Source organism: Limulus polyphemus, unplaced genomic scaffold (genome assembly GCF_000517525.1).
Source record: "Limulus polyphemus unplaced genomic scaffold, Limulus_polyphemus-2.1.2 Scaffold6254, whole genome shotgun sequence".
Taxonomy (NCBI): Eukaryota; Metazoa; Arthropoda; class Merostomata; order Xiphosura; family Limulidae; genus Limulus; species Limulus polyphemus.
In genome coordinates this window covers 1,621-12,436 of record NW_013671864.1, presented here as the reverse complement: position 1 = coordinate 12,436, position 10,816 = coordinate 1,621, and the positions used below count along the sequence as shown (strand labels likewise).

The window sequence follows — 10,816 nt, the reverse complement described above, 5'->3', positions numbered from 1 at the left end:
GCTCAACATCATGAAAATTAAACCTTATTTTCAATAAGCAATCCTGAAAAATATTTGGGGGTGCTTAACTTTTTTCCAGGTGTATATTATTCAACCTTAATATTTTCTAATATGAAGTTAATTGTTTGTACATCAGTACCAAGTCAGTCTTGGTACAACTAATAATATTTAAAAACAACGATGTCTATAGATATTACATTCTCCAGTGTTGGTGGAATTACTTCAAATTTACCTTTGCAACTTGAATGAAACTAAAATTAAATTCTATAATTTGATTATTGTCATGTACTTCTCTGATTGGTCCAAAAAAGTATGTATTGGTGTATTATGGGAAGTTACCAATTAAATGTTTGTTTGTTTGTAATTATGCACAAAGCTACAACATGGGCTATCTGTGCGCTGCCCACCACGGGTATCGAAACCCGGTTTCTAGCGTTGTAAGTCCGCGGACGTACCGTTGTGCCACTGGGGGCTACCAGTTAAATAGATTTATAATTTGTTATTTTTTTTCATTAAATAAAAATGCCATAAAAATATTATAATTACACCACTGAAAATATTTTTCACCAAATTATTGTCTTCTTCATCTGGATTATGGCATACATATGATGTTTATAATACAATTAGCGTATAGCCCGTCAAAAATGACGGGTCAATAACTACCACCCCCAACCCATAGTATACCCTAATCTTACAAATCTAATAGCTAACCGAAATAAATAAATTTTGCGAAATCAAGTTTGAACAACAAAGAGGCAGAAAAGAGCAGTCGAGGCAGTCAAACGTCGGTAAGTTCCTTTGTGAGCCAATCAAAATGAAGATCATTCACGAAATGATTCGTGGCGTATTCATAGAATGATTACTGGTAAAATTCAGATTAATAACTTCTAATATATAGAAGAATCAGTGCATTTTGGTTACACTATGTTCCACCAATGGCTTTTATGTCATGTCGCTTAGCAACAAAAGTATAACCTAATATTAATAATAATATTGTTTTTAGTCTGTGTACTGAAAGTGTAAAATGAAATGTATAGACAACAAAACTGGAAAAACCGTTGATTAAAAAGATTTATTTTTTGTTATTAACAGAAAATAGCTTCATTCAGAAACGATTTAAGTTTAAAATTGAATCGACATTTTTACTTTCATGACAAATTTTGTGTACTTGGCCTTTACTTTAGGCTTATTATACCGACACTCACTATACCTATAAGGTTTCACGGCACCCTTGCATCACCGTCGATAAAATCGTAATGGGCAGATAGTAATCAAACTATTCTATCTGGATAAATGCATTTTGGCTTTTATGACTCCTCCTATTTCGAGAAATCATGCGTGACGTGACACACACTGGCTTTTATATAAGTTAGATTTCTAGCTTTTATTTATGGGCCATAGCGCATGATACAATTCTTATAACACTATTTCCAATCTTTTGTTTCATTTTTATCCTTCTGAATGTGGACTAAATCTAATTTATAAAATTTTAAGATAAATTCTTCCAGTCTTGTAAATATGGATGAAAATCCAATACAATTTTCACTAGATGTTATGTAACTTTTTTTTATCTAAACTAATCCTGAACATATTTCACTACCTAGTCTTCCAGTCTTCTGTGTATTGATTAGCTGGTATGTACATTGTTTTCCTGATGCAAATTTGCTTTAAAGTAAATCAAATACCACAGAAACCGTACTCTTAAAAGTTTCTGGAAAAACTGTCCACTTTTAATAACATCTTTACAATCTAAAAGTTATGATCACAAAGTTGAATGCAGATCCACAATAAATCTACTACAAATGATTTTACATCTCTGTGAAAACCAATTACAGCTTAAACTGATGGCTTTTACCACAACTTATATTTTACATGATACACATTTTTTACACAACACTGCTAAATTCATGTTATAAATATTTAAACAAGCATATACAACACCACAATAATCAACTGGTAAAGAATGGAGAGATATCGCATAACACAAATTTAAAATTATTACAACTGACCACAAGCCTAGAACTATACATGTATATATATATATATTTTTATTTATTTATATACACAGATTATATTACAGGCAAAACTATTACAACAGGAATCACTAATTATACTTCATCTGAGCACACCTTAGATAGTGACAGATACAATTATTTTCTGACTTCTTTGCACAATCCCCCCCCCCTCCCTAGTTAGAAATAAATAGAATGTACAAGCTGGAGATTTGATTTTGTGTACTCCACAATTCATGGTTACAATTTTTAGAAATTAGGCTGTTACTTGAAATAATTTTGTTGTTTGAGGAAGCGTTTACACAGCTACTTATTATTCTTTTAAAATAATTTCTATAAAAGTGCTGATGGATGTGCAGTATAAAACGTGTACTCAAAAATTTAAATCTTAAAGAAAGGGATTTTCTCTTGAGATTTAAGATTGAAGTTTGGTGTTTGCTTTTTCTTTAAAATATGTCTGATAAACTAATATTTTTTATAAAAACCTTTGTTAAATCAAGCTAAGTCAAAAACACATTTTCATATAATTTAATACTCTTGGTATTAAAAAAAAAGGTTGTGAAGTTTTATTATAATCAGTGAAATGAGATTAACCTGGATTGTCTGAACATAACACATTCATAAGTGCAAAACGTCACTTTTAATTCTCCTAAGGATGAGATTTTGTATATTACTTTATCAATAGGAATCTTACACAATAAAAAAATCAAACAAAAATAGCCACTTCACATCTTTAAAATTATATTTTTGTTAATCAACTTGAACATTTATTTGTAATATAAATCTACACTTCATTTACCTGTGTTACCCAATTCAAATTTATTAGGCTTTTGCAAAAACCCATCTTAAACTTGTTATCTTTCAATTTAATTACTAAGGCCATAATTTTCATTTGCTGTTAAAAGTTCAATATGATAAAAGATTTTGAAATTAAAAAAATAAGCTTACAAACAGTTAGAGAGTATACTAAACATCTATATACATAACTTGAGCGATTGTGATATTAGGCTGTTTATTCAAATCTTGAAGAGTCATAAACTACATAACACTAAAACTGTGTTTTTCAATAATTTTAACACTGTGTTAATGAAGTCCAATTCTGAAGTATTATTTTATATACAAAAGGATTAATCTAGTAAGTAACAGTGATATTCTAATTTATGGTGAGTTATTCAAATTAATTCTGTAAAATTTACTAGAAATATTCCAAGCTTGAATCACAAACAAACTACTGAAAGCCACATCAAAATTCTGTGAAGAATACCTTTGAGAAGCACACTTGTCATTAACTACCTGAGAAGATGGACAGACTATTTTATATTTGTTTTCAGTCACAACTTGAAGTTATCTTTAGTGCATGCTAAGCTTTTCTGCACTATTTATAACTTGCTGACTCTACAAACATATGCAAATTTATCTGATTGTTACTCTATATACAAATATGAGTATGAACCTTTAATGTGTTGTGCATGCAAAGTTTAAAGTAACAAAATTCAAAGGTTTAATGTAATAAAAATTCTCAATTACTATCACTCATATACCACTCTCTAGTAGTAAAGACATTATCTATAAAAACATCTATATAAATTTACCAGATCTTTTTAAAAGTACAATGTTCTTGATTAATCAATATGTTATGAGCTGCTTGACTAAAACACAATCTAAACACACTAAAGACTTAGCCATGTAATGTTTATGTTGAACAATAAAATTTGTACTTTGTATAGAAAAATGCACTGTTTCCCATCATTGTTCCAATTAAATGTTAAATAAAAAACAAGCTGAAAGTCACTATTTCATATGTATATACAACAGCATTTGACAAAAGTAAACTGAAATTGTAAAAACTTCTATAGTAATATCATAAACAGTGTCACTATTTCATATAGTGCTTAATAGATCGCTCTATATTTAAACGATGACTGACTTTTTTAATGCCAAGCCCCATTAGATCATTACTGTCAATATTAATCAACTTTGCACCTGTTATTCCCGCTTCTACAAAGCGAGCTTTGTATTCAGGTAAAAATAAACTTTCTAGCCAGTCTGAAACATCCTTGTTATTCCACTCTAGCAATGGCTTCTGGTGAAATGCTTTATGGATTGACTTCATCACTACTTTATCACCAATACTTTGTACTGGAGAAGAAGTTAAACGATTCATGGGAAATCTACTTGAAGGGATGCTATATGGTAAGACACGGGTTCCTAACTGCTTCACCATAGTAGTGGCTAGATGAGGATCCTTATCATTCATTTGAGCTTTTGATGGACTTCCCATGTATGCCATGTCACTGTGCTGTGAGGTTTGAACAACCTTGGAGCCTGAAACTGTCTGATAGGAATCATCTTTGTAAGAATAACTAGTCCTCTGAACATCAGGAGATCCCATTTGACCAGAAGAGTTACTAGCAGTGGATGAAAATCGTTGGACATTAGACAAAACCTTTTTGGCAGATTTTCTTGCACTGCCATCAGAAAATTCAAGAGGTGGTGCAATCATTGATGAAAACTGTTCAGTGGAACTGTATGAAGATGGGGGTGCAGCAAATTCAGGTGGAGGAGGTACAAGTTCTGTGAATACATCTACCTCATTTACTGCTGCTCGACCTAAGGAGTCTACTTGAAGTCTGATCATCTGAAGACTTTCATCAATACTTTGGCTTAACTTCAGATTTTCATCTGACACCTTTCTCAACTTAGCTTTACTATCCGAGACAATACTGACACTTCTAATGTTTATTTCTTTAACAGGAGTAGGTGAACACTGGCTTTTGTTCAAGCTTTCATTTTCTTGTGGTTTGATAACTTTAACTGCAGAACTTTTGTTCTGACTCTGTCCTAAACTGGAAGCAGCTCCCTTAACACAGGATATAGTTTCATGGTTATAAGCAGGTAATTTACCAATGTTGATCTTGGAGACAGATATAATTGTAGAAATATCTTCAACAGAATTCACATTTATGCTTTTACCTAGCAAATTCTGTTCCTTTGGTACCACTTGTTTGGAAGTATTGTCAATACATCCTTTTTTTTTCCCCACTGAATTTTGTTTTTGAAATTTTTTTGAAATTTGGCCATTGAGAGGTCCCATTACAACACACTCACTTTGTACTTCAACATCTGATGACACACCACTAGAACTATTCTCATACTTTTCAACATCTTCATGTATGAAGTTTTTAGGAAATGACTTAGATGGTCTTATGGGAGAATTCAAAGGAGAGGATACTTCTTTTTGGTGAGTTTCTGTCCTGTGTTGGGCACCAGTTAGTGCTATACGTATACCATCATTCTTCCTGGATGGTAAGGTAGCAGATTTAGTAAGGATTTCTTTTTCTTCAAAAGCAGATATATTTTCTTTGACTGAACATGAAGAGTTTACACACAAATCTATTTTTTTACCATTCAGAGTATCTTCTGATGTATGCAAGTTTTTGGTATCAGCTTTTTCTTTATCTGAACGTTTATGAGATATAGAATGCGTTTCTTCAGTGATTTGGAATGTCTTTGAATTATTATCTTGTGAATTCTCATTGACAACTGAAGAGGAGTTTTGACTATCAAGACAACTGTAGGATAATGTGGTATCATGGATAGTTTTAGTAGTACTGTAAATTGATTCATGACTATTAGTTGTTTTACTTTTAAATTTCTGAGTAAACCTGAGTCGTTCTCTTGCTTCTTGGATTGCTCGCTTTGCTTCTGTGTGGGGACTCTGTGGTTTAGGATAGTTTGAACCATCAGCCAAGACTTTTTCTTTGTCTTGAAGGAAAGTTGTGTCATTTTTTATGCATTTAGAAAGAAGACAAACTTCTTGTTCATTATCTTCACTACTTTCATAATCAGGTTCTGGGATATAAGGTTCTGACAATTCACAATGCAGATTTTTGTGGGAATGGAGAACGCTGCTTGCAGAAGTAAAGGTAACACTATCTGCCAGAGGTTTCTGTGATTTCAAAGTCACTTTTTCAGACATCGAACTGCCATTAGAAGATATAGAATCTCTTTGTTTGTTATGCAACCTAAATGTGGAGTAGATTGCTCCAGAATCTCCATTATTATCAGTTTCTGAGGAGGTATTACTTGGAGTATTTAGCAGTTTTGGTACTGGTATTTTTGGAGGTAAAGAATGAGATCTCAGACTAGAGCCACCACCACCTCTTCTGGGATGACAGTGCTCAAGCTTTCGAGTCTCAGGTCTAGATTTGTAACCAACAGGCATTACTGACTCCGGAGAAGCATAAAGTTTGGCACTATCTCCAGGACGAAAACTTGACATTACCATACAGTCCTGTTTTCTGATGGCAGTAATATTAGCATACTCTCCTAATGTTCTTGAGACATCGACTTTCACTACCTGTCCTTGTGGAGGTGGAGGTGGATGGTGTGTTGGAGGAGGGCACTTAGTTCTTGGTGATGCTGTCATTTTATCATTCTGGTGGATAGACAAAGTTTCTGCATAAATCTGTGAAGGAACTTCAGTATTAGTTAAAATATCCCTGTTGTTTGTATCTTTAACTTGCTCATACAATTCTTCAATCGACTTCCATGTTTCATGGCATGATGCAAAGTGTTTTTGGACAGAAGAGGCAAATGGTTTATTATTATTATTATGTGGAGGACAAGCCCATGAATGTCTACTGTTTTTGATGTTTAAAGCACTGACGTCTTCCTGACTCTTACATTTCTTTTTAAGATGGGCCAGATCATCACTAATTTCCATGTTATTAAGATCTGGAGTACTATGAAATTCTTTGTGTAATTTTACCACATCAGAAACCTTACAACGTGAAGCTTTGGAACGCTTCATAGCTGCCACACTGCCATATACCTTTGGCATTTTAGCTGAAGGAGTTGGCTTTTTTGCCAATGTAGCATATGGACCTGTAACATTCACACTTCTTTGACGAGCAAAAATATCCTCTAATTCGGCTGTGGAGATTCGCCGAGAACTTGGTCGAGACCGAATAGAAGCAACCTTGTTGTTTCCTTCTGCTGTTATGTTTCCTGGTTTGTTTGGTATGCTTTCAATAGAACTACTTTTTGTTGATCTTCCCTCAGAATCATATTCATTTATTGTTCTGTCCAAGACTTCTTTAAAGGAAGAAGTAAAGAAAATTAATGACAAGTGTATGGACCTTTTCTTGCAACTTACGATATTTATTAATATTTTTCATAAAACATTTTACTTTTCAATTCTCAAAATACATAATGTCCATATCAGCAAAACTAACTTTTCAAAATAACAATAATAATCACTGATATACTGGTCTGAGTTTGTTTTAGAATTTGCTAAAGCTACTTAATGGCTATCTGCATGCAATTATTCCTAATTTTGAATTGGTAGACTAAAGGGATCACAGCTAGTGAATAGCACTCAATGCCAATTCTTGGGCTACTTTTGTCTGATCGAATATTGATACTTGATTAACATTCTTTTAATGAACCCATATCCTCTAAGCGTGGAGAATATTCTTACAGCAATGTGTTACAAACTATGAATCTTCAGATTCACAGTACAAATACACTAATCATTAGACCATGCCTGGCCTTTGAATTGATATAACATACCAGTATCAAAAACGAGTACTATGTTTTATAATGAAGAAAAATAACTTAAATCAGAAATAAAAAAGTGACATATAATTTCCCAATTTAAATGACAAAGCTATGGAGTGTTAGCAGTATAAAAGAACAACAGTGAAACACAGTTGTTTGACAGGAATTATGTAACCATTCCAAATGGCTTGCAAATACAGTTAATTTTTAACTGTTATTACAAAAACATATTGCATAAAAGTCATATTACACAACTATTATTTATTTGTTTCGCAATTTTCTAAAAAAATGAGCTTACATGTTATTCTGAGTGGTTCAGCCTGTTAATTCTTTACTTAGTAAACACAACAGTGAAATTTCTCTCATTCCTTTAGTAATTCTCAGAAAAACAAAACTGAAGTTTGCTAGTTCTTTTGAAAAAAAAACATGTATGGGAAAGAAATTTTTTATCAATAATGAACAAATACGAAAGTGTTCTAACTAACCAATTTCTGAAAGTCCGGCAACCAGAGAGCGTGCTCGTATCCTTCCAACAGAAAGTGTAGTCCGAGGATCACGTTTGGGTGGTGGGGGAGCTGTGAAAATACATTAAATGAAAATTGTTTTCCAAGATTTGTGAATCTGCTACTGGAAAGTTATCAAGTATTTGGAAATAACACAAATTTTGAAATAGAACTGAACCATGTATATGTTTGTATGTATGAGGGTCCAAAATGTTTGTCATTTAGTCAGTCCTGAACAGTTAGGATGCCTCTGGGATCACTAAAATAGCAAAAAAAAATCTTAAGCAACTTTTCTCTTTTATCTTGTTATTAAATGTGCATTTCTACAACTTTTACCTAAAACCATAGTTGTGTTTTCATCTTGTAAAAGTATATTTTTTTATTTCAATCTCCCAAATGGAGCCTCTAGCTTTCTGGGTATATCTAGCCTATTTCTAGATATTATGAGAAATCCTTATGACATCTGAAATGAAAAGGAGGGTCCTGGAACATGTGAATGGCAGGATCGATCCAAATGAAGTGTGGTAAGCATTAAAATCTCAATTACAAAATACCTTATCTTTTAGTCAGTAAACAAATACTAATCTCAAGACACTTTAATTTGTTTATGTTTATCTGGATTAATATAAAGATTCTGTACACTACCAAGAGTGGTATGATCAAAACTGTTGTTTTCAATTAAAGAGTTTGTTTAATGTTGCACGTATATGTACAAACATATTTGCAATTGTATCTTTTTAAAAAATTCACATCTGTGATTGATAAAATGGAATCAATATGTATACAAATACATATTATTTTAGTGGACCAATTAGCCCTTTAGGCAGGTACTTATTTTTCAGTCATATCATGCTCAGAATCATCGTCAGATAATCCAGATTCAGAACCAAAATCATCTTCAGCTTGCATAAGTTAAATTTTCTTTTCAAATATGAAAATACTGGTGTGATTTGATGCCATTTTGGGTCCGTTTTATCATAAAAAATTAAGCAATTTTCAACTGCAAATGTTACCAATGTTTTGAATAGCAATATAGGTCATGTTGGATATGAACTGACAGCTGAGATTGTCATCTGTGCAGGTTAGTCTCTGTCTATTGATTTTATGTGCTCATTTCACGTTTCTAAAGGAAATTCAAACCTCATTGTGTGGTGGCCATATGGCTACAGGTGAACTTAAATGGTTAAATCTGATAAGGGCCAGTTAGAATTTTTGTGAAGGACTTATTGAAAATTTTGCAAACTTCAAACTGTGGTATGTATGTATGATCACCATAACAGAAATAAAATATATGTAAAAAAAAGTAATGCGTAACTTATGGATGTGATTCATTAGACTCCAACAATTTACATCAGAAAAATAGTTTAAACTTTAAATAGTAATCATTTGAATGTAAACAAATCATATACAACTAAGCACCAATATAATTATATATATAAACTGACTTACTATATATAAAACAGTAGAGGTGAAGAGGTCTAATGTTTTATGTAAGCCTAGCCAACCTTAAGTTTGTGAATCCACTGGCATGAATATTTGAAGTAAACATGGACAAATGGCTTCATGACCCAATATAACTTTTTTTATGGTACACTGAAAGAGTGAACTATGGGGCTATGTGGTTGCTTAGTAATCAGTTTGTTAATTCTGTTGTAACACACGTTAAATATTATTCAAATCCATATTGTCATTAGTGTTGAAGATTATTTTCAGTAAGATATGCACAAGATTAACTTTGAAGGTTTTAGTATACAACTATCAAAGTGTGTACAAGATGTGAAAAATGTTTTTTTTTTTATACTTAAGAGTTTTCAAAGTTAACGAGTATTTAGATTTGTTTTATGAAGAATACTGTACACTGATACTGATTTATCACCTTGTTAACCAATTCATTAACCAAATAATCAATCCTAAGGTTTACTCTTGTTGTGTCCTAAACACTTTTTTTTTTCTTAAATGGGATACCATTATTTAATTATATATAAAATACTTGTTCATATTTGGCCTCAAAATAAGATCTATATTTAAGCCACTGCAAGACTCAAAAAATTGCTTCAAAATTAGAAATTGTCATTCCAGGTTAGTATGCTAGTACACTTACTTGCCCTGTTTGCCAGTAGGGATTTGTAGTTTCAACAACTAGATGTTTTATTGTTTAGATTATGCAGCAATCAAAACTAATTCCTAGCTTCGTGTCAAACAACGGTAGACATATTTTTAGAAATGTGATCAACCAATGAAAGTATCTTGATCAGTGAAAAAACACCTCACATTAAATTTGCAAGTTTTATGCAACACTCTGGCTTTTTAAGTTAAAAAACATTTGTTTTTAATTCACTAAAGACAGAAACTTAAATGTTTCATTATAGTTAGACGAGTTATTACTCAACCTTTCTTAAGAGATAGTTTCCGAGGTAGAGTGGCACACTGCCTTTGTGTAGTAGTGTACTTATCACTTATATTATCAGTGGGTGGTGTCAGGACCGAAACCACAGTCATAGCAACCAAATCTCCTGACTGTCGGATTATTCCTACCACTCGTTCATGTGAAGCTTGAGAGACATCTTGCCCATTGATCTGAAAACAAGGTTTTAAAAACAAAAACAGAAGATGGTTATTCCAATGTTACTGAAACATAAATACCATTACAGTCATAACAAACATAAATACCATTACAGTTGTAACAAACACAAATATAATTACAGTTGTAACAAACACAAATATAATTACAGTTGTAAC

General features: G+C 32.3%; 1 protein-coding gene across 1 annotated transcript; it reads right to left on the bottom strand.

The window, feature by feature from the left end:
- Positions 1–1,699: 1,699 nt before the first annotated feature.
- LOC106473531 lies at positions 1,700–10,660 on the bottom strand (the record flags this gene model as incomplete). The annotated part of the gene is made up of 3 exons (XM_022401949.1): positions 1,700–7,109; positions 8,060–8,149; positions 10,468–10,660. Coding segments are annotated over 3 exons (3,504 nt in total), but the record flags the coding sequence as incomplete, so codon positions are not given.
- Positions 10,661–10,816: the final 156 nt, after the last annotated feature.